The 24,675-nt window shown below is 40.6% G+C and overlaps 1 protein-coding gene across 3 annotated transcripts in view; it reads left to right on the forward strand.

Moving 5' to 3' along the window:
• tmtc2b (transmembrane O-mannosyltransferase targeting cadherins 2b) overlaps nt 1–23,225 on the forward strand; it is an 89,582-nt gene extending 66,357 nt beyond the window's left edge. Inside the window, exons 7-12 of one of the 3 annotated variants that reach the window (XM_069705286.1) lie at nt 605–683; nt 3,351–3,472; nt 9,010–9,091; nt 11,089–11,203; nt 15,806–15,869; nt 20,922–23,225. In XM_069705286.1, coding sequence (XP_069561387.1) covers nt 605–683; nt 3,351–3,472; nt 9,010–9,091; nt 11,089–11,203; nt 15,806–15,869; nt 20,922–21,101 — 642 coding nt within the window. In that variant the 3' untranslated portion in view covers nt 21,102–23,225. The other 2 variants (XM_069705288.1, XM_069705289.1) reach the window with 2 other exon arrangements.
• Nucleotides 23,226–24,675: the final 1,450 nt, after the last annotated feature.

Here is a 24,675-nt window from a genome sequence, read left to right on the forward strand (position 1 = left end):
GGACACAGTGTTTGTGCAGATAATCCTCAGGCTGTTTCTAACAAATTCACTCGCTTTCATGCCCCTGAAGACCTCCAGCGCTGACTAAAGTAACTGTTTTTCCAATGCTGCACATTTACATTGTACATAAGCAGTGATGCTGCTGATTCGATCAGGAAAGAAACAGTGGTACTGCAGATTCAATAAAGGCCTTTATAAATTGTTGGCGTGCTGGAGAAACGGAGCGATCCCACTTCCTCTGACCTGTAACCGCAACATTTGCTTCAGCAATAAAGTACTTTCGGGTCCTACTAGCATTTAAACTCTGAGGTGAATTGTTGGACCTACATACTATACACGCTAGAGTCAATAAGTGAGACTGCTCTAGTCGTCTTAACAGCCGTGACACTGAGGATAGACCCTTTGTGCTCAGCTCTGTATGAACCAGCCTCTCGGCGACCCCCAATTCCACGCTGTGTATTCATATTGTCAGGGGCCCGGCTGCATGGGAGGAATGACTAGTTACCACAGAGCCAGTTTCTCTGGCCGGGTCTTACCGCTCTCTAATGCAAACACCCCCCCACCTTCTTTTTTTAATTTTTTTTTTTATCCGTCTCATTCACAGGAGGCCCTCTCCGTGTTTAAAGAAGCAATACAGAAAATGCCAAGACAATTTGCACCACAGAGCCTCTACAACATGATGGGTAAGAGCTGATTTTGTTTCAGGACCATGAGCATAAAAGCTGTTGTTTTTAGTGAGGAGGATAAAAAACAAACAGCACAATTTCTTTGCTTTACTTGGTTGTTTTGAGCCTTTTCAGATAAGATTTCTATACATATTTTCTTCTAGTCTTAACTGAACCACTTTTCAATAAGCATTAGGATTTGCTGCACTGTTTTTTGTTTTTGTTTTTTTTAATTACATGAGTGGAAGTGGTAATGAAATCAAAACAATGATACATTTTTACTATTTCTTAAAAATCAAACATGAAAGTAGGAGGTCAGATATTTGAGATACCTTTAGTGCTGCAAGAATCCTGGAAGTTTCTAGTTCTCAATAAATATGAATATGAAAACTTGGTTTTTAGTGTTTTCTAGTAGTTTTCTCATCCCGTAAATAATCTAACGTGGAATAATAAAAAATATCCATAACCCTGCTTCAGAAATATGTAACTAAATAAAACTGACTCTTAGCTTTCTGTTGCCCTTGCTTAAGATAAATCATGACATTGCAAAGTTTTTTTAAGTTTACAACTCCAGCTGAACATACAAATGTCTACCTAGTTATATTGATTATTAGCAACGACCTTGTGTTGGACAACTAATTTAATTTAGAAATAATGTTTTGACTGGACAGTAAGCTTTACAATATCATGTTAAACAGAGTCAATTTGCTTTTCACCACAAGAACAACCCAGCTTGTTATATTCCAGCTGGAGAACAGCTGCTTTCAGGCTCATTATATCTGCTGTTACTTTTTGTTTGCTTTTTTTTTCCCCCTCTGTCCTCTTTCTGCCTTTTCTCTTTTACACACACATACACACACTTGAAATTTGGGACATTCGTAATCCAGACGTGGTGCTGCCACGGGTTTGCTTATGTGTTGGCAAAATGTAATTTGACAGAGCTCCTGAGATGATGACAAAATGTGGAAGAAAGCTGCAGGCACCATTAGGAAGCAGCTTTGCGTCTGTAATGGAGACACTGAGCCAGAGATCTGTGATTTCTGCAGCTTAGCGTTGTTCCCTCACTGAACTTATTTGCACATTTGGCACACCTGCTCATATCTATTTTCATTTTCACTCACTGCACTGCTCTCATGCTGTTTGTTGGACGCCAAGGAGCAGAAGCTTTCATCAGAGGCAGACCTGGGTGGTAATCTGCACCCCGCTGGTCTCGCTCCAACACTCTCTGGTGGGCTGAGGAATGTTCCACTTCGAGGAGCTGGTTTTCAGCTCCTTGGAGTCAATGTCACTTCTAATTGCACGTTGATGTTTGTGCTAATCTCATAAAGCGTGTCTGCTGCCAGGAAGGCGAGTCAAGCATTTTTGGCTGCTTTTAAACCCATCAACAAGTCATGTCAAAACAGACCTGAATACACATTTCCAAACCGTTTAGTGCCTCAGGTTTGTTGTAAATCACTGAAATACAGATAATCCTTTCTAGATTTTAATGATGTATTAAACTTGAATCTAAATTATTCATTAAACATAGCATGCAGTGGTCTCATTTCTTGCATTTGTTAAATAGTACAAATCTGTCTCGAATAAAAAATTTATAAGCCAAATTGGAGAATATAGTAAGTTTAACAAAAACATCTCTTCAGAGTGGAAATAGATAGATTTCTATCAAACTGTCCATTTCCTCAAATAGAGCCCTATCTGATGACAAAAACATGTTTGATTATGTAGCTGTAATATCAGGGATTTGCAACTCTTAAATCTGAAACATAAGGCTGTACTGATGGAAATCATATTCACGTGTATTGTAAAAAACCCACATGAAAAGATTTTAATCCTTGATCTTTTTTTTTAACAATAAAGGGAAGTTGAAGTCTTAAATCTGATGGCTTTTACAGGCCGATATGTTTCATTACACCGTGTTATCTCTCATCAGACAAGGTGTGTTTTCATATCCTTAAAAATGTCCCCAAGTTATGATTAGTCATGTGTCACCTGTCTCTGAATGCAGACTTTTCATGAAAGTGATTTCTCCCAATCCCACGTGGAATTAACATGTCAGTTCACAAAAACTTGTCAAGTCATTTTAAAGTTTGTAAAATTTAAATATGAACCACATTAAAAGGGGATTTTTAACAACTGGGATACATTTACACTCTTCCCCTAAATACATTAGGATGTTGGTTTTAACTGCGTTGTGTTACCAGCCAGTGTTGTCAGATTTTTATAATAATATGAGGGTTATTGGATGGCTATGAAAGAGAGGTCAGTGTTGTTTCAGGTGTTAGCAGGCGGAGGGTCAGATCTGTCAGCGGGGGTGGTATCAGATGATATCTGACAGATTACGGAGAGGGAGACAGTGCCGTTCAGGCTCAGGAATATTCTCCTCTAGTTTGTTAAGTTCGTTTTAAATCATAATATTGCTTTTGTGAAAGACACTGAAAGCAGTTAAGAAATCATGTCTGGAGCATGAATGTGACCTGTTTTACAAAGTAATAGTTGTATCGTCAAAACTATGACTAACCGATAAACAACATGGAATTTGAGCTGAGTTTTATACCCAGCTAGATTGAAGAGTTGCCCTCGCTGCCACCCTGTTATGAAGATCCTCAGAAGAACAATAGAAAGTTGTGTGATGTCTTAACCTTTGACAGTTTGACCCCTGATTCGACCCTCGCTTGTCTCCCACAGGAGAGGCCTTCATGAGACTGAACAAGCTGACTGAAGCTGAACACTGGTACCAAGAATCACTGCGAGCCAAGCCGGACCACATTCCCGCACACCTCACTTATGGCAAACTCCTGGCTACGACGGTAAGACTTCAGTTTTTGGTGTCAACCTCCTTTTCCTGGTTTGCCTTTAAAATGTAATTAATGTTACTTTTCAGCAACATCTTACCTCAAACTCATACATCTTAAAGCCACTTCCCAAATTGAGGGTTAAGGTTAGACGATGAGTTTACTCGTCATGGTTAGTTTAACTTTGCCTTTGAAAGCTGCTGCATAATGTCTTCTTTGGCTTTGGAGAAGCTTTATCAAGTCTGAGAAAACAACTGTGATACTGCTTCTGTTTCACACTGGTTGAGAATTGACTTGTGGTGCTGCATGTGACCCATGCACATGCAAAGACTCATGCACTTTAGAAGGGGAGAGTGTAGTGCAGGTCATTTTCTGCAACTGCAACTTACAGGCATCGCCTAAATGCCCTCACAAGCAGACCATGGGTAGGTGCTATAATTTACTAATATTCCCCAAATGCGTCATAAGGAGCTTGTTAGAGCCATATTTTGTGTTGATAACAAATTATATTAGAATTTGCTTATTTACTGAGGTAATGTAAATCTTTCTTTTGACTTATGAAATAAGATGAAATGCATATGCTGAATTAATTAGTATGTATTAGTTGTGATTGTCAGCTGATTATCAGCTGTGATAGGGGAGAAGGGGGACTGAGTTTTTGGTTCTTCTTCAACCAAGCATGGAGGAAACGTGAGGAAGGAGCATCGGTACAGTCTTTGACCTCACGTTACAACGAGAATGTTTTGTAAACTTTTTTGATTAATGTGAGAATTAACGAAACAACAGAATCGGCGACTGCAGCGTTGTGATTTGGACCAGTTTAACGTGTGAGTCAAGCGCAGCCCCTATTAAGATGGCACAGATTAAATGAAAAGGACACAGCCATCACAGAGCCCGACTCTTTTACTGCACCGCACTCAACAGAAATTAGTTTGAAATAAGGCGATATAATGTTTGAGTTACATAAGTTAAAACAAAATTATTTTATTTGGATGGGTCCAAATCTACCCGGGGGGCTATGTTTTGGAAATACTGTATTGATATCTTCAGGGTAATTTGTGCTTGGCGGTACATTTAAATTCAAACTTAGGGCAAATGAGTTTGAGAGAAATGTGCATTAACCCCACGTCAACTTTTTATCAGTCCCTTCCTGGTAGACGTTGATGCATCTTGAGAAACACAATGTGACCATCTTCTTTCATTGTTCGCTCATGGTCTGGCCTTTCGGGAATTGCATTTCCGTATTCAAGATTTAGTCATGTCTGCCCAATTTTGGTCTCTAATTTGTTAGGTCTTTAAGAGTAGCTCATTCAATTGGCATGTTAATCTTTAGACTGTGTAGAAAAACAAATCTACGTTCATCTGCCCTGCCCTTTCCAGGTCAGCCAATAACAGCCTTTCGAGGTCACACAGCTGTCTTGTGTTTCCATAACCAAAGAAAAGGCCATCTATGTCGAAGGATCTCAGGGGTAGGAGCAGCTTCCAGAGTCCTCGGGAGGTGGTCATGTGGTGGGGGTCATACAGTCACGTGTAATAGATCGCAGCTCGATAGGCATATTTGGAATGAGGCTGATCAAGGCCAGAAGTGAAATCTAAAAAATGGAAATAAACGAATCAGAGAGAAGGTCAAAAAAAGGGTGGAGGCCTTCTATTTAGCTGACACCGCTCTCTCTTCTCTAATTCCTGATTCTGAATGAAAGGAGGTAAATGAGTTCAAAAGCCTTTAGAATCTAGATTTCCACAGAAAGGCTAGACTCATTCTGGCCCTGGCTCTTTTAATTTCCCTTATGAAAAGTTATTTTAAGGTTCTATTCATTTATAGTCCTTCCTAAACTGCTTCCTCTCATTTTCAGCTAACAGATTAGCTCAGAGAATAATCATGTCATAACATGACAAACTGTCAAAATAGTTTGTTCTGAGGTACCACGCATGCGTGTCCTAGTATTATCGGCACTAATTATATGTCCTTAGTGAAGCAGTTGTTTGGTGGTAAATCATTATGCCTAAATTAAATTGAGCTCCAGCACCATACTAGATTGATTTTCTATTCTGCATTCATGCTGAAAGAAAAGGTCAGCTGACACCACAAATAAAAGTCACTTGTTAAGCCGACAGAAATGCCTGTTAAATTATTTTGTTAAAAGCCACTGGACATCAAAAATTTAATGAAACCGAACCCTGTCAGCAAGGACAGTCCTGAGAACTAACATAATTCTTCAGAGGAGAGTGCTAAGACTTGGTGAAGTGGACTCAGGGAAGAATTCAATGAGTTGTGAAGGGAAACTAATTCTATTTAAGAAAGTGTTATTGATTTTGGAGGAAAGTAGAGTTCAAACCTGCAGGGATAAATCGCTCTAGATATCTGACCGTGATGGATGATAGAGCGGTTTGGAGCCCTGGTGATCCTCTGAGAGCAAATAATGCCATCAAAGGAAGGGAATTAGTTGCTTGGATAGACTTACAGTCACTTTATCCTGAGAGGTATTTGACAGAAAGATTTTTATTGAAACGTTGTACCCTTGAATACAGGCTACCATTTAATGTATGCTCATTGTTGTGATTGTGGCCTCTGCGTGATGACAACAGCATTTAAACGTGATCAGCATTCCCTGTGGCACAACTGTGAATGATGAAGACACTTGTGATGCTGTCAGGGGTTTTGAGGTTCAGATCCCCATGGGAGAGGTGGAGAGGCTGCGAGATAAGGCTTTGCAGCAGAGTCAGAGAAGGGTGAGAGGTGGATTGTGGAGCTGAGCTGGTAGCTGAGGCGCAGAGAGCGAAGAGTTGCTGTGATTTGTGGGTGGGGTGGTGGGGGGGGGGCGCAAAACAGGGTAGGAAGGGAGAGTTAATCAGATCAGTATTACACCCTCTCCCCGACTGCACTGTGTTTCAGACTATATGTACACACTGCTGGGTTAAGATGTGCGCGGGCACTGTGATGCTTGCAAAATTGGATTCAGTCATCCACTTGTCATTTCCTCGACTAATACCATGCAGGCTTCATTCATAATCAGCTCAGCGCCCACAGAGCCAGAGCTACATCTGCAGTTTGTCTGATGTTATCAGGAGATTTGAGGTGTGAGGCACGCACCAATGAACTCGGCGTGTGTGCGACATAAGGGAGGAAAGTGTGCACACATTAAGCTGACTAAAATAACAAGTGGGTATAGTTTGAGTTCTTACATCATTTCGGCGTTTTGCACCCCCACCCCAAGTTACTGCCTCAAGATGCTGAATAAAAAGGAAGCGACAGCGTATGCAACATACCTACATTGACGATGTAAACATGATACTCGCTAAATCCAAGCATGTTGGTATTGCCACTGTGAACGTGCTGGCATGGTGATATTAGCATTTAGCTAAAAGCTCTGTGGTCTCCAAAATATACCTCACAGAGCTGCTAGCATGTAGACTGCACCAGGTTAAACTGAGACCTAAAACCAGCCTCGTCCTGGAGACCCCACCTTGATTGAATCTGAGGGGGCTACGAAAAGTTCAAATTGTATATTTTCACTTCATTTTATCTTTCCACTACTGACTTGCCAAATATACAAAGCATTGGCTACATTCTGTCTTTTTCGCCCCTTAACCGTTCAGTGCACATCTTCTTGCAACACTGTGGATGCACAAGATTTGCAGTCAGAGAGAAACATTTCAGATGAATTACATTTCACAATAACCAAGCCTGATTCCAACCAACAGCCGAGGCTTTCCATCTTGTTGCACAACGAGGAACAAGTAATTGTTGAATGTAAAATAAATTTGACTCTTACCCTTTTGTCTGCTAAGCAGTGGTGGTCATACCTCAGATGAGAAGTGGAGTTGTTAACTCGTGTTTTTTTTTTTGGACATTGCTAGGATTTAACTTAGCAGAGAAAACGATCCTATTAGATTAGTGCCAGCTGTGTTTCATAATTACTCATAGAGGCATACAGATAGGCCAGATGAGTTGAAAGATGAAAGATTCTCTTTGCCAGTTTAAGGAGGTTCAACAGTCAAGTAGTTGTACGAATACAAATAAGAACTGCAATAACACTTCTTTTAGTATGGGTAATGACACATGAGCCACTTGTTTGAGGTCCTAACTCTTAACTATCATGTGACTTACTCTGGACATGGTGTGCATTAATATACTGAGATGTGTCACAATCAAAATCTTCCATCCACTCACAACTGCAGCTGATTTCGGCACGTGAAAGCTTGATTCTGGAGGTTTAACAAGCAGATGTAGACCTCTGTTATTATAAAAGCAGCTGGCCGTCACAATGTACACATCGCCACATCTGTGAATACGAGTGTAAAAATACACAGAATTGATGCTTTTCAGACCGGAGCTCTGATCGCTATTTGGACATCATCAGCTCTATTAAACATATACTTAGCACATGCTTGGTTTTCTGCAGCATCAAGGGAAACCACAGTCAGATGTTTACATTAGAAAATTATGTATTTATTGAATCTGAAGCTCAGTGAAAATGTAGTCGTTTGACTAAGTATACAGTCATTAATACGATACAGTACTGAATGGATCCGAGCCCATTCTCCTACTTGACTAAACCCAAGTCGTTCGCTGTATCTCACACTCGTGTACATTATTTTTACTGGCTCATGCAGTCTTTACATAATCCTCCATCTTTTCCAATGCTTTGGCAGTTCATCTCAAGCCTTTTAAACTGCTACAACCTCAATGTAATATTTATTTTTCATGAAAAAGGCATTATCTCCTGGACTAAAATGCAAACTGATCGTTGCATTATTAATGCATCAGCTTTAATTGATGAGTGCACATTGTTAATTGTTGATCAGATGGCATCTGGTGCCCCATTGAGAGCAGGCATGTGTCAGAGTCCCAGCTGGCGCTTCTATTGGCCAGCTGCGCCGTTCTGTTTGAGCTGTGATTGGTTACATGTCGCAGTCTAAAAAGGACCTCAGGGAGCTCTTGGGGTCCGCAGGGCTTCGGTCTTGCTTCTCCTCGTCATGTCATGCTCGCCCTCTCAGCATGGAGTCTTTCATCTTTCTGAAGGCTGGAATAACTTTGTACACACAGATTAAAGCCTTCAGTGTGTTCACCATTTATATGAGCTCAAAAAAAAAAATCCCTATAGACACATGAACCTGTCTGTCGCTTCCCTCTCCTCTCCTTTCCACCCACCTGCTCCACTTCTCCACGTCCATGCACCGCTCACTGTCTCGTTTCATAGCGGTCAGGCCACACACACCGTCAATCCGCGGTTATGCTCTGGAGGTGTTATTTGCACAGATAAAAGTGTGTAATGAATGAACCTTTGCCCCGTCTGGTCTTCTGTGCCAAGCATGACAGTGTGTACTCTGACGGGAGGACACATGAGCCTGAAAGAATAATGCTCGTGGTCCATGTGTTTCATGTCTGTTTATTAAGATGTATTGTTAAAGTAGGCCTGTGGTTGGGAGAGGGACGTTAGGTATACACGAAGGTATTTTGTCTGTTGAGCTGAGTGCGGCGTTTTTATAATAAGTAGCTTTGAGGGGCAGTTAAAACAATAATGACACGGCGTTTAATCCATCTGTCTCAGGGGCAGAAAACAGAAGCGGAGAGGTACTTCCTGAAGGCCATCCAACTCGATCCCACAAAAGGCAACTGTTACATGCATTATGGTAAGCACAGATTTATATTCTTTCTTTCTATTTGACATGTCCTGACTTTATTCTTACATCTTAAATATTTGATCTGGCATTTATGACAGAGTACATGCTGCACTCGTGTGCACAAAGGCAGGAACTTGCAGGTTGTTTCAACAACAGTGCTGGCTGACCCTTTTGCCATTTCTTCCTTTAAACAGCCATAATGTCAGTCTGTACGTGATTAGTGGAGCATCACAAGAGGGGAAGATGATTTCCTCAGATTGTTCACTTTTGATTGGATGGAAATATGAAACGTGACCATTTCAGCGTCTCTCTCGTCATGTACTTTTTCCATCTTCACGTGCTGTGAAGTTGCAGCGTCACCTCTCAGGTTTAATTACTGTCAGACTAATGGGAGTTTGAATAAGCTGACAAGTTCATCACTTTTTCCTTTAAAAGCCTATAAAACCTCATCTGTCTGAAAGAGAATATACTGATGTGTCAGGTTCACTGTCACGGCACAGTGACATTTCAGGCGATCAATACAGCAGGTTAATGATGGATTTCTTTATCCTGTTGAGGCTCTGTATGTCTAAGTTGCCGTCTTTAAAAGGTTCATCAATCAGTACTGTGGATAAACTGTATTGATCCACACAAAGAAACAGTGACGTTCCATGAAAGCCATATTGACAAACAGGCGATAGCAATATACTGACAAAGATAGACCATCCATATAATGTGGTTTCTCTTAGCCAAGACTAAAACATGCACACATCCATTTTTCAAGGCCTTGATTCAGTTTAAAGATTTCTATATTTAGAGGTAAGCACAACAGTAAATATAAAATGTGTTGTATTCTGCTACATACTCATTATTTAAAATAGAGTGAAGACATTCAGTACCTATAAAAGAGGTCGTCTTAAACAATCCTGACTGGCTTTAAAAGACTTGATGTTAGATAAGGTCTTAAAATTACCTTATGTTACTCGTTTTTCTTTTTATTTCTCTTCTATAACAATGTTTTTGCATCAATTGCAGGTTTATTTCAATTTTAGCCAAAAACATGATTAAATATAAGAAAAAAAACTCATTTTAATTAGTGAACTGGAACAAATGAATTATCTTAAATTTTGTAATTAATAAGTATTGTAATATACTGCTGGGATTGATTATACTACACCATATTGTCTCTTGCATTTTAGCCCGTGTTGTATTAAAAAAGGCCATAAAATTGTTTTATTAATTAACAAATATTTAATTTGGTGAACTCTGCAGAAACCCAGAGTTAAGTTCTGTTTCCAGAACTGGACCTTTTAATACCCCTTTAAAAGTCATACTGTCACATGATAAACATTCCTCGATCACATTTTAAAAATATCTTCTTATATGCTCTTTAATTTTTACTCACAGATTTGCTTTGATGTATTCTAAACTCTCCATGACGGCAGTGATGTTTATAACCTGAAGCTGTTTTACACTCAGTCATGGTCCTGAATCCTCACTTTAAGTCTGTCTCTCACCTCAGGCTTGTACTAACGGCTACAGTTTCATCCACAGTTATTAAGAAAAATATGCTTAGGTTCACTTGGTGGTTTAGCATCCTGGTATAGTGTTGGAGCTGACCAAAGTCAACAGGGTATTAATTCCTCTCTAAACCTGGCCCTTACCAAGGGGTCCACCCCTCAGTTCATGGCCTTGTCAGGCTTCCATAATCGCATCTCTTTAGGCGGGGTCCACAGAGGTTGACAGCGAGGCAGGCGTGGCCGTAATAAGACACAAACCTCCTGCGAAAAACATTTTCATCTTAAAGAAACAGATCTATCAAGGTCAGCTAATCTGAACAAATGGATTTGAAAGATGGCCAAGGAGAGATGGTATGTTCCACTCGTATCTAGTGTTTCAGCATATTATTACAGGGGCAGACTAGGCTGTCCCCCTGCCTAGGCCAAAGGCAACACTATGAGACTCTGTGCCTCTGTGGGGATCCCCTAGTGTTTTAATAGTGGTGCTGTTCTCTCCTGTCCTGCCAGGTCAGTTTTTGTTGGAAGACTCGCGGCTGCTGGAAGCTGCAGAGATGGCAAAGAAAGCTGCACGCCTCGACAGCGGGGAGTTTGATGTGGTCTTCAGTGCAGCCCACATGCTCAGGTAACTGTTTGATTGAAATATTTATTTTTTGTTTTCTTGTTTTATGTTTGATGACTTCCATAGTCCAACCACATACGTAAAGACACTATGTATTTTAGTGTGTGTAAATGAGATGGGTGGGCCGCAGTTTTTCCATGGCTGAGTAGAAAGGAGTCCATGTATGAGAGAGGGAGGTCTACTGTCTGCACGGTTTATCCGTGGGCTTACACTATTCCTCAGCTTGTTTGATTTACTTGGCTATACTTAGTAATCCTCTTCTCCCGCTGCAGTGCCAGCCCCAGAACTGCTGGTTTGTCTTAGTGGCACATGGTGCAGCTATACATCTTCATATGTTGTCTCTCAAACTCCATATACCTCTCCCACTCGGTGTCTATCGTCCGCAGCTGGCCTTCGCTCATACTTGGAAGTATTCTTCCAAATCAGTGCAAAGTTCAGCCGATGAGCAGAAAAGCCCACAAGCTGTTGTGTTTGTGAACACGAGCCATGATTGGAAATGTGTAAATACAGTCGTGTGCCAACTTAGTGAAGGCTTCCCCACTGACTGACTAAATCCACAAAATTATATTAGCCAGTGTAGAGATTTCCTCATTATGACTAACTCTGTGATTTTTTTTTTGTTGGTAAAATTACAGCTGGCTGCTGAAAGGAAATAGTTATCTTTAAGATGAATGCTCGCCTTGATGATTGATAAGGTTGCTGGTGCTTTGCCCAAGAGTACATCAGTGCACCACAGCTCTAATATTTTTACACAGCTGCATTCAGCATAGCTCTTCCCCCACCAGTCTGACCACGCACGATCTTCACCACCATCAGTTTTGAGCATAGAGGGCCTCTTCCAGGGTCCATACCCCTAGCAGCTAAAGAGAGCCTCAAGCAGTGCTTGGGCTCAACTTATCTCCGCCTGCTTGGCATGGGGTCTCCCTCCTCCACAGCTGGTGCTTTTTATGTGTTTGTCTTGGACACCGACGTGGAAAGGCCCTCGGTTGGTGGGGACAAAAGTGAATCTACACAGGAGAGGGGAAGAGATTAAAGAGAGGAGCAGAAGCTCTCAAATTTGCAAATCTCGTTTATTACCCTCCTGGGCCTTTTGGTTTTTAACTATTTTGCTTCCAGGCTAATCATTTCCCGCTGCCTCCTCTGAGCAGGATCTTGTGTTTTTCTTTTAAACCAGCTCTTGTTTATAGTCTGAATGTCAGACAGGAAAAGTTGGTTTAATAGGAATGGCAATAGGTTTGTGCTTCTACTTCCTTTTAATGTGTCAAATCCCAGTGAAAGTGAAAAATTACACTGTGAAGTGAAAGTACAATTTGTAGATATCGACAGGAAGCCGAGTGGGGAAGGAAATATAAAACACACACAAGCAGGTTATACACTTAGTTTACCTCATAGATTTCCATCTGAACCATATGTTTTATATAATTATATAATACACCATAGCTGAGAGATCACTTTGTTTATTATCAGCATGTCATGATATTAGATATGCTTGTTTGTGCATGTTTGGCTGATAATCTTGTAATGGTAATAAAGGAAAAGTGGTAGTAAGTTACATGAGGTATAGTGCACATACAGTGCTGCCTCCAGGGAAGATATCCGTGTTCAGTGTAGCATCCTAACTGACTTACTCCAACAAAATGTAATTCCGTACTCGAGCCAGATGGGACAGCTGCAGTTTGAGCACAAATATCTGGCTGTTGTTGAAAATGCAATTTGCTCAATCGGTCATTAGTGCCCCACAATGTCACGAGTATAAGCAGTATCTGTCAGTGTTGTGATTCATGCCTGTCTGGAGTTAATAAACCATCTCTAGAAAACAAGGCAGGAAGATCAGTGGTTGACTGTTTTGAAATATGGTCCAGGATTTTTGCTTCCTCAAGGGAATTTTTTTTTTTTTCATTCATTTATGCTCCATTTTATCATCAGTTTCTCTCTTCATTTCTGTGCCACTGTAGTCAGACACCGATTCCTCCTCGGGTTGAAACCCAGGCGGCGGTTTACATAGTTGACTTCCATTGTCTTCAGCGCTCTAACAACCCACAATCAGACAGCCCAAAGAGGTCCTATTGCTCTGCTGGTCACATCGTGGCAGCTCTCCAGTTCTCGTCCGCTAATGTGTTTATAAATGTGATAATGATATTATAGAATTAGATTTGTGCAATTTTCTTTTTCTCTTCAGAAGATTGTGCTTTATAAATATTATGCTGGCAAACAAACATATGGTTGTGGTTGGATGTTCGACCCACATTTATAATCTCAGGACAAATTCAGCAACTGTAACTGGTGTTTGGATCACTGCTGGAATTTAAAATGCTTCTCTGGAAGCGAGCTGGAAAAATTCCGTTGTGCTATAAAAAAAATAAACAGCACTGGCATGTTATTTTGTGTATCTGAAGTATGTCAGTGAATAACATGGTAATTTGATCAAATTACTGGGTAACTACAATATATGACAGTGCCATTCAGCCAATCACTGCAGTCACAAAAACTGTCTGAAAGCGTGCCATGAAGTTGTGTACAGACATTCATGTTCTCAAGAGGATCATACTGACTTTATTCATCCCCTGACTTTTCATATAGCGCCACCATGAGGTTCACATTCATGGTTTCAAGTGAAATATGTCAGCTCCTGGATGGATTGCACTGAAATGTGGTGCACACAATCTGTTGCCGGTCATGATGAATTGTAATAGTTCCATGTAGTTCCATCATCAGGTCAAATTTTGTATTTGACTGGTACTTTGGTTTACGAGTAAATAAATGTAAAACTAACAACCTTTCCATCAGCCTCCTCTGTACCATTGGTTTAGCAAACTAAAATAAGATGGAAAACATGGTGAACAAAGTTGCCAAACAGCATTGCCGTGGCAGTTGACGTTTGTATTTAGCTCAAAGCATTGCTGTGCGCAAGTCAACCGTCTACCAAAGCTTGTAATACACCCTTCAGTCACTCTAGGAGGCATGAAAAGTACATGTATGTCTGACCAACCCTTACAAAGAGTAAGATAGTCTACTTTGAAAGAAGGTTGGATGAAACAAACACAGGACAGACCAGGGTTTGAATCTGTGAGAAAGCAAAAGTCGACGTGGATTTCTTTTCAGTGAAGTAAGTCAACTTATGCAACGTATTTAACTTCAGTAAATTATGGAACGTTAATCCAAACCATGATCTTCTCACCATAACCACGTGGTTTTTGGTGCCGAAACTTAGGACATCTTACTGCCCCCTCCTAGACGAGGCAAAATGAGATACTGACATGGCATCCTTTAGTGGACTGAGTGGTATTTTTCACACTTTGGTTTAATACTGGTTTGGCCTACGGACACTCTGATAGCATGGCTGTAGCCTTGTTTGCTTCAATCACCCCAATAACTTCAATCTGGATAAGACGACTTTGCCATAGTTTGCTTTTGGTAGAAATATGTTTTGAATGTGTTTCTCGGGTCATCCCCTGGCTCACAACTTTTGGTGGATTTAAAAGTTGCTCTATTACTTTCTAAATAAGAAGCAACTAAAATGAAAAATGTATTCGCTGGTTCTAAATTTCATCATGATTTAAATTTCATGTGTAACTGAAAAAAAAAAAAATTCCCCTTGTTGATCTCTGCACAATGGACCATTAGAATATCAACAGTGTCTTTCAAATCAAACATAAATACTATGAGTGTACTTTTATCTGGAACCGTACACATTAGGATCTCCTAATAGACTGCGACAGCCTAAATGAAACTGTGGTTCGAAAGGCCTCGTCTCCTTTGATCATTACGACTTAAGGGGCTCGACCACGACCGGCCGTCGTTGACTCTGTCCTTGACTTTGTCAAAGTTAAATTGTTCGCAGTCAGACAATTATTACCATCAGTGGAAAGCCTACAGCTGTGGATCATAAAGGTGATTTCTGAGATACTAGAGTATTAATAACAGGAAGTGTTTCTTGACAAAGGAGCTGCAGGTTTGTTTATAACAGTGGGTAATGCAGTGGATTATGAACAAAGATAAGAAGCATAATATAGGACATTCATGACTGCAGGTTTTATGTCCTCAGGAACAAAGTATTTCTGGTTCCAGGGACTCACGCCGACAAGCCATCTGCCCCAAAATTATTTTTGGTAACATTGTGGCACATACTGCATGTATTGATGCATCTGTGCCATCCATTCGGCTGTTGTGTTTTCTCATGATGGTATGATTAAATCATTTTGTGTTTCCATAGTGCTTGCACACCTTCGCCATCTCAGTTTTTATCTCGTAAGGCAAACCACAACCACATTCTCCCAGACATAACAGTAAACCTAAATGTACAGTGAATATTCCAGATCATCCTTGGTTTTTTAATGAAACCAAATGTCCTGACCTCAAGCTTCAATTAGAACAGAAAGTGCTTGCTGTGCACAGCTCAGCACAGATGTTATCCTGTGGAAGATGCTATCGAACAAGAAACCCAGAAACGATTGGATCGGCTTTTCTAATCCCTCATGCTGTTCCCTCCTGTTATTTTCTCACTGACCCTTGAGCACCAGTAAACACACAGGGTTCAAGGCCTCATCCGAAGTCAGGAGCAATAAAAATGAGTAATGTTTGCCTCTCTCTGTTCTCTCTTTGCAGACAAGCCAGCCTAAATGAGGCAGCCGAGAAGTATTACGGACAAGCAGCGAGCCTGAGACCCAATGTGAGTAAAACCACGACTAGCTAATCTTCCCCATTACTATTTACTCTGATGGACACTGTGCAATCACAGTCTGGGTGGCTTTCCAGTGTTATTACTCCCCGGCCTGCCTCCTCACAACGGCCTGCATTGTCAGTAGAGCTCCGAAAAATGAGGGCTGGGTTTTTATAAAGCTCAGAAGTTTGCTTGCGCAACATCCATCACCAACTTCAAAGGAGAGACCAGAGTAAGCAGTTTGGAAGGAATAATGATAATAACACTCAGTCAGGGGACCGTGACATCTTGAAAATGAATGGGGTCCAGTCTTTGGGAACTCTGCTCCTTCTGAGGCCCTCACTTAAACAACTGGACCCTTCCTGTCATAGTATGTTTGGCATGTGGTCACCCTGTTTGTTCCTGTGTATTGATTAGAAGAAATCAGTTTAGGATTAATGAGAAAATATTTCTGGACAATGTCATACAGACAATAAAGTTTGGTTTTGGCAAGCACACAAACCCTGGTGTAGTATACACAAAAAATTACCGACAACACAAACAAAAACTTGAGTATAACAGAGGGATAAAAGTGTACATTTCCACAGAAGCCATGAAACTGAGCTCCTATTCCACTTGTTGTTCTCAGTGTCAATGTTGTTTTCAACTTTTGCCAAAGTATTGTATGTTTCACATCTAATTAAAGCCAGATGGAAGATTAGAAAATAAATGTTTCCCTTTGCTCCAGTTCAAATGTATACATAAATAATGAAAGAAAACCATAAAGCATAGAGGTTATTGTAGGAATGTTTCCTTCCCAAGTATAGACTCCTTTTTATGCTTTGACAACACCGTTACATCAGAAAACTGCTTACATTTATCTCCGAGTCAGCAATTTCCAACCGAATATTCAGGCATCATCACGGGAGTCCCACAACAAATTCTCTTAATACGAGGTGCGATCAAAAAGTTCCACTATACATGGAACAGGGGGAATCAAAAACGTATGTGAGTATATATGCAAGTTATGGCCCTATAGCAAAATCAGCACCGGTTACATCTGTTTTTGTGACTACTTGTATGTTTGCACATTTGCAATATGACCATGGCCTGGAGCAGAGAGTGTACATCAAATTTTCTGTCAGAGTTGGGAAATCGACGCTTGAAATGCTTCAGAAAATCTACGACAATGACACGATGAGCTGCGGGCAAGGTGTTTTGAGTGACATGTTTTTCAAGAGGGGCAGAACGCCACCGTCTTAGACCAAAGAAGACCTGTCAGATCAGGAGCGCAACCAGGTGGTCTTTTTGACATTTTCTAAGTTTTGCACCATAAATTCCTCTCAATGGGTCCGACAGTCAACACCGAGTTCTACTGTGATGCTCTGAGGCGTCTGAGGGAAAACATTCAGCCCGAACTGTGGTGCGATGGCTCCTGGATTCTGACAATGTTCTCGCTTACAGCACAATGAAAACACGAGTTTCTCGCCCGCAACAACACAATCGTCGCTCTCCGCCCCTCAGAATTAGACACAAAATTGTATGCGTGCTCTCTGTTGAAGTTTCAGGTCCATGGTGAATTCGTAAAGGTGCACAACCAGTGGTTAGAAAACCATGTGTTGATGTTGATCAAGTAACTTCAAATACTTATTCACAAAGGTTATAGCTTTCCCCCGTTCTGTGCACGTCGTGCAACACAGTCTCAGGACTTTTTTAACACGTCTTGTATTCATGAGGGACACCCACGTTCACACCTACCGACAATTCACAATTTTAAGTTTGTTTTGACCACACTGGACAACACTGCTGTTTTTCCACTGCTTGATGAATCTATACTATAAAGGTTTTGTTCCACACAGATATACCTCATTTAATGTCCACATCCCAAACACAGAGGCTTACAGCTGAGGCACGATTATAATTTAGCCTTTTCATCAATCTTCTTTATCATTATCCTTTGTTCTCTCCGATGCGACTTGACTTAAGCCACGTATCCTGTCTATCTTCATTTGTCTTTTCATGCTTTACTGCAGCTTGACTCTTCACTCTCCAAAGGCACTGCTGTTTCATATTAGGCACATATGTCTGCTCGCTGGGAGTGGGAGAGGACAATTCGCTCCATTCAAGGGATTTAGTCCTTTAGTCCGAAAATTCCCTCCATCTCGTCGAGCTGAATCCTATCAGATGCTCGTTTTCTTTTTGCTCTCTGCAAACCACGAAGTCTGTCCTTTGACAGTCCCATCATATATAGATATTCTTTGTCTAAATGCCCATCTTAAGTTGTTAAAAGAAGGTCATACCTTCCCAACCTAGCTACACAATGAACACTCAGTGTTTATAGCATATGTTGCTTTACAGTCCAGGCTAATATGCCGTGCATCTGGCCGTGCCTCTGCTCCTACATGCCAGTTTTTGGCAAGGGCGGGGAGGCAGAGAGCTTTCAGAGCAGCAGGAAATGAGAAAAAAAAAATAAAAGCTTTTGACAAGGCAATGTTCTGCAGAGTGTTGCAAGGGCAAGGAGGAATGCAAGAGTAGGGAATAAATCACAAAAGTCTTAGATAAATGAAGTAGAGGGAGAAAGAAAGGCTTTTAGTAGAGTATAGGTTTGAGCCTACAGGGGAGACTTGTGGAAGGAAACTAAACTCAGGAAGTTCTGCATCGGCGAAGAAAACTATCCCTATGCTGCGGCTGTACTTAGAAGAAAAGCAGGAGCCAGTGGATTTTGTACCAAGGAGCTCAGTATCCTTCTTGATTCGTCTCTCCAGCAAATTGATACGGGACTTCAATGTCTTTAAAATGTATTCCAGCAAAGTAGTCTGTGTCTTCACTGACATCTCAGCCTTCTAAAGGATTTTCTGTGGACAGAATTTGTTTTTAAAATGATGATTAAGTTTTCTTCTTTTTTTTTTTAGGGAACTCACTGACCTCTTAGAAACAGACAGGCTGAGGGATAACTGGACTTGTCAGAGTCCTCACCAACTACACCAACAAACTCTAACTCTCTCTTTTCTAATATACACCTTGTCACCTATGAATTGTGTAATCTATGCGTAGCCCCTTCACCGTCACTTCCAACTGTATCAATATACACACACACAGACAGTTCTATTCTGGCGAGTGACTCGACTAGGAAAACATTTTTAAAAAAATTACTAACTTGCAAATTGATCCCCCCGTGTTATTTTGTGGTTTGACCCTCAAACGGTGGGGTCAAACAGAAGGTAATTTACAGTGCAAACAGCCTCAGAATTACCCCTGGCATTAAATTCATGAACGCTGGCTGCTTCGGAAACACAGAGGGAAAATTTTGTTTTGCTTGGAGATTAATGTAATTGCGTAATTTGAAGCAAGTGTAGTAAATGTAATGCTTTGAATTTAAACTTTAATGATGCACAATGGAGCGCGTGTGAAATGCGTGTGCATGGCATCTGTCGCACGTTTTAGATGCTTTGAGGGAATAAATGACTCGGCTGCGAGGGACAATAGAATTATTTCATCGTTTTTGATTTATTCATGAATTAATTCTGACCATGAAAGCAGCCGCACTACTAGGACATATTGTTCCCATTCAAATTCTCATGCATGGAGCATCACTCATCCTACCTTGACGCTGTAAAAACAGAGATGTTTTGAAAGTTTTTTTTCAGTGTACAAGATACCGGTTGGAACAATCCAACAAAAAGGAGGCAGTTCACGCAACCGACAAACTGAGATAAATGTTTGCAATTCATGTTTTTGAGAGCAGTTGTGTCTGGTAAATTCTATGTAATGCAAAGTATAAACTTCAGACTCACTTTAATACATGTATGGAAAGATTCAAATACACATCTGTGGCTGCTTGCCATCATGTTAAAAAAAAACATCATTTTCATTTCAGACTTACTTGACCAATCTTGTTTATACATTTATTGTAAAGATGGACTGGATTAGATCAAATTTTATTATATCCCTTTTACAGTTTTTCTCACATTTCTCATAACATTTATAGAAAACACATTTACTCTTGATTAGTTAATAGACAGTGAGAGAGAAATGGTTGGCTTGTGGTACAGCACATCAGTAAATGTCAAGATGCTATAACCATGTGCCATTCCAAGTAACCATGATTTATGGGGTGATGATTACAGGAAAAAGTCACAAACACGCCACCAAAAACACATGATTTGCCATTTCTACTGTTTTATTTGAACATTCCTGGGAATTACAATTACAGAAATTACAATAATCTCCAGCAGTAAAACAGTAGCTTCTCTACAGGGTTAGACATCTTTTCCACATTTCATACTGAAATGGTGATCAGATGTGGGAGCCCGCCCTTGGTTCTGGATACTCCACGGTCTTGACGTGATTGCACCCCAGACACTTTTCCTGTATTTATGTCCGTCATGACTCACCCGTCACACTGACGATGACGATGATTTTGCCCCCCGGCAACAGCAGAAATAAACAATAAATTCATCTGGACCCACTTCAAAGTGGCGGTTGCTCTCTCTGACATCTGTGGCCACAGACAAGACACAGGGACACGCAAAGCAGCTCAGTTACCGAACTCCAAACACAGCTGAGGTGATCTGACAAACAGGAACCAAGAGCGTGTTTCTGACTGCTGCCCAGCATCAAATGATGATCAAATGCTCTACTACAGTGACTGTTTTTTTAAAGGACAAAATAGCGGTTTCATTTTATTGATTTTTTTTTTTTTTATAAATATAGTTTTCTTTGCTTTATTTATAGCAGCCACAACTCAACTAAATTATGAATACCCCAAAGTATGAATAGATACACTCCACTTGCATCATTTATCAGCTCGCAGATGTTTCAAAATTTTAATTTTTCATGAAATTATTTCTCTAATTTAAACAACCCATTTATGGTCAGTAAAAAAAAAAAATGTTCATCAGAAGTGTTTGTAACTACTGTACACTCATTAACCGATTAAGGTTCTGCATTGTCATTCTTGAACAGAACAGTGAGTGTTTCTTTGGAACATAGCTCAGAGCTAGCCTGAGGTCATCTAAGTATCAAAGTGATGGTGTCATGACTAAGGTCTCTCTCTTTTTTTGGGTGGGGTGGGGGTTTCAGTACCCTGCAGCCTTGATGAACCTCGGGGCGATCCTCCACCTCAACGGGAAACTGCAAGAAGCTGAAGCCAATTACCTCCGAGCACTTCAACTGAAACCAGACGACACCATCACTCAGTCCAATTTGCGTAAGCTGTGGAACATCATGGAGAAACAGGGCCTGAGGACCATGAGCCCCTGAGAGCTCACCCAGCCCGCCCTACCTGCCATCTGCCCGCCAGACCCAGAGACAAAAAGGACAGCCTTCACGCTTCTCATTCGCTCTTCTCATCCACGAGAGATGGAAGAGACTCAGGCAGGATGTTTGCTCATTGAGGCCACGACTGTGCCGCACAGCCCTCCTAATGACTCCTGAGCTCCGCATACACCTCAGGCCAGCAGCTTCCCTCACAAGCATTGCTCACAGTTTGGCAGGTATTTGGACTCCTTAGAACTTTCTTCAAAATTAGTGCTCTCACAGAATCCATGTTTTTTTTTATTAAATCTTTTCATAACAGGAGCACTTGATCTTGAAGTGAGACCATAGGTACCATCCTTCTACATTTGGGACAAGTTACATTCTGTTAAATAAGCCACTCTGTTCAAAAGGGTAAAATGTGTCCCCAAAGCAGTGCAAGATAGAAAATAAAAGAGAGACAAGAACTTCAGAGTGCTGCACTGAGGGAATTATCCATCACCATTTAATAAAGCTATTGGTTTGACCACATGTTTTATCACGGTAATGAAGACAATTTCAAAAAGGTAATATGAAGAACTGGACACTATCCAAAATCTCCAAATGAATCATGAAAGTTTATTTCACTTGAATCTCCAGTCTGTGTATTGTTTCACATCCTGAATGGGTCAACTTGATTTCCTCATGACATTTAACACACTTCTTGGTAAAAGATTCAAAAAAATTAGCACCATTATTGCAAACCATGGCGTAGCAGATGTCCATATTGGAGAAAACTTTAAAAAAGGGAATTTAATTTGTTAGCCATTGCAGCACAACAACAGCCTCTAAAAGCTCCACAAAAGCTGGATTTTGCCATATACAGCATGTTTTGGCACAAAATCAACAACAACAACAAAAAAAAGGAAAAATAAATCCCATTGGAATTACTTTAATAAAAAAGTGAAGCATAGAGGTGGCGTTTGCTATTACAGCTTCTCGTTCTGCAGTGGTTAAGAAGTCACTATGATCAACAACAAGTAAGGGGCTATAAAAAGTAGTATGAAGTTACTTTCCCGTGGAAGTCACAGATGACAAAGAAGTAGGTACTGTAGTTTTGGGTACACCACCTTCCCACACACACAATGGTTTTTGATTGTCGTGTGTGCGTAGCTGAAACAGATGATCTAACCAAATACAAAAGCTATGCTGATGCACACCTTTCCATCATCACAGAACAATGCACAGTCATGGCACATCCAAGTGAAATGTTTTAAATGCCTTTGTGTTGGAATAAAGTAATTTCATTGTGTTTGTATAAATGAATCCTAATATATACCTACATTATGTATAGTATACAGAAAATCATGCAGCAAAAAAGTAGCCAGATGTAAAGTGGAAACAGTTACTGATCCAGTTTGGCTCGTTACTATACAGAACCAGTATTCCCCGTGTTGTCAAAACTCTCAGTCTTTAAGGTCTCATTTGTACATATTCTGTATTAACATCTGTTTCTTTATTGTTGTCAGCATACAGTGAGTGAAACGGCACCTTCCCGAGAGTCAGAATATATAAAGTATTTGTGATCATTTGTTTGTTATTGACCACAAACCTCCTGAACTATCGGTGTCCTTAGTTTATTACATTGTAAGTTATTGCTCTGCGTTACCTAGCAACAGAACCAGCTGGCACTGTGTTTTTACATGTGAAATGAAGGAAGTTAGTTTGAAGGAAGTTACGATGTATAAATGTTAAGATGGTCACAGTTCACATTCATTCCTGGCCCACATATCACACACACACACACAACCGTTGAAACGTGCTAATTTCTCATGTATATATGAAGTGTTTATGAAGAAACACTGAATTGTTATTGCTTGAGTGAAGGTGTTAAAAAAAGAAAAAAAAAAGTGTTGCACTCTGTGTCTCTGCTCAGGGATCTCAAGCAGTGGGCTATTGCAGAAATTTGTTCACAGAGCGTTTACTAAATTAAAATTTATTTTTGAAAGTTGTTGTATTTGTATAAATTATCAAGATTTGTAGCCTTTTTTCCTCCTTTTTTTGTAATATAAAAAAAAAACAACGTGCCAGAATAGACTTTTCTTGCCAATGTTGCTTTTTTTTTCCACAATAAATTTATGGTGTTCTGCTTTTTTGGGTTCTTGTGCAGTTATTTTTATGTAGATTCTAACACACTCTGTAGCAACGTCGACAGCTTCAAGTCAGACTTTGTGTATTCATGTGGGATAGGAGACTTAATGGGGTGGTCTAGCATGCTGCGGAACAGCTTTTACAGGGCATTTAAAGCCCTCCCCCCCTGCAAATTTGCTAAAACGTGTCATAAAATCAACTCAAATGGATCTCCTCTGCTTTGATCTGTGAACAACAAAGGCGACATGTAAATATTCCCATATGGAAGGGGTAGCACAGTGTGTGCATATGGCTGGTGTGATTCGATTTCAACCGCCCCCGCTGACAAGCAAAAGGCCTACCCTGTGAACGAAGCAGTCTGCCTTGTGATGTTTCTCACATGTCTGCATGGAAGGTTTGCTCCCATGATCTGAGCTCACCATGGTGCCCGGTTTTCCTTGTTGGACTGGAATGTACGAGCGCTGCTCGCACTGTCCAGTCCAGTTTGACTCTTCTCATAACACAGGTGCACCTCACTTCATCTTAGCTCATGGAGAATAGAGACACTTGCTGGGTTGTGGAGTCACGCTACAAAAGGCAGTGTAGTTTTATTTCTTGCTATAAGAAACAGTAGGCATTTAGGCTACTACCCATGCATAGCCTACATACAGTAACAGAAGATACTGTTTTAGAAACTTTTGAAAGTGCAAGTAACCACTTCCTGGATAGGCTGTGGCTCAGGCGGTAGAGTGGGTTGCACACTAATCGGAAGGTTGGTGGTTTGATCGCCCAGCTCCTCCTGTCCACATGCCCAAGCGTCCTTGAGCAAGACACTGAGCCCTAAGTTGCTCCCGATGGCGTGCCATCGGTGTGTAAATGTACTCTTGGTGGATGATTGTATGGCAGCTCAGTGTCATTAGTGTGTGAATGGGTGAAAGGAAAAACCATGTAAAAGCCCTTTGAGACCGTGAGGTGATAAAGCACTATACAAGCACAGACCATTTCACTTCCAACAGTTTGATTCAGGCTGAAATATCCTAGCTATTTGAAGAGTTCAGTGAAATGTTTCAGACATTTGTGATCTCCAGTGGATTAATTCCAATGACACCATAGGTCAAAGGTTTTACGCAATCTGTGAAATTTCTTAACATTTACTAAAGAGGATCATCTCAGCATTTTGTTTAGAAATTCAGGGATGCCAGACAATACACTCATATTGGCTGGATTGTAATAAATTTTGGCCCCCGACAGCAAACATTTCGGCGATCTACAGTCATCAGATCAAAAGTTCACTTTATCCTGTGGTTTGGTTTTTGTAACAAAACTTGGGGCATTCTCATCAGCCTCTGCTGAACTTTGTGTTCAGTGCCAACACTAACATACTATAAGATGGAAGCAAAGCAAATATCGGCCTAACATTAACACGTTAGCATTGCTATTGTGAGAATTTTAGCATGCTCTTATTAGCATT

This window comes from Brachyistius frenatus, unplaced genomic scaffold, assembly GCF_029030835.1.
Source record: "Brachyistius frenatus isolate BFR_SWC_R1_liver_20210118 unplaced genomic scaffold, ASM2903083v1 Contig_55, whole genome shotgun sequence".
Classification (NCBI taxonomy): domain Eukaryota; kingdom Metazoa; phylum Chordata; class Actinopteri; family Embiotocidae; genus Brachyistius; species Brachyistius frenatus.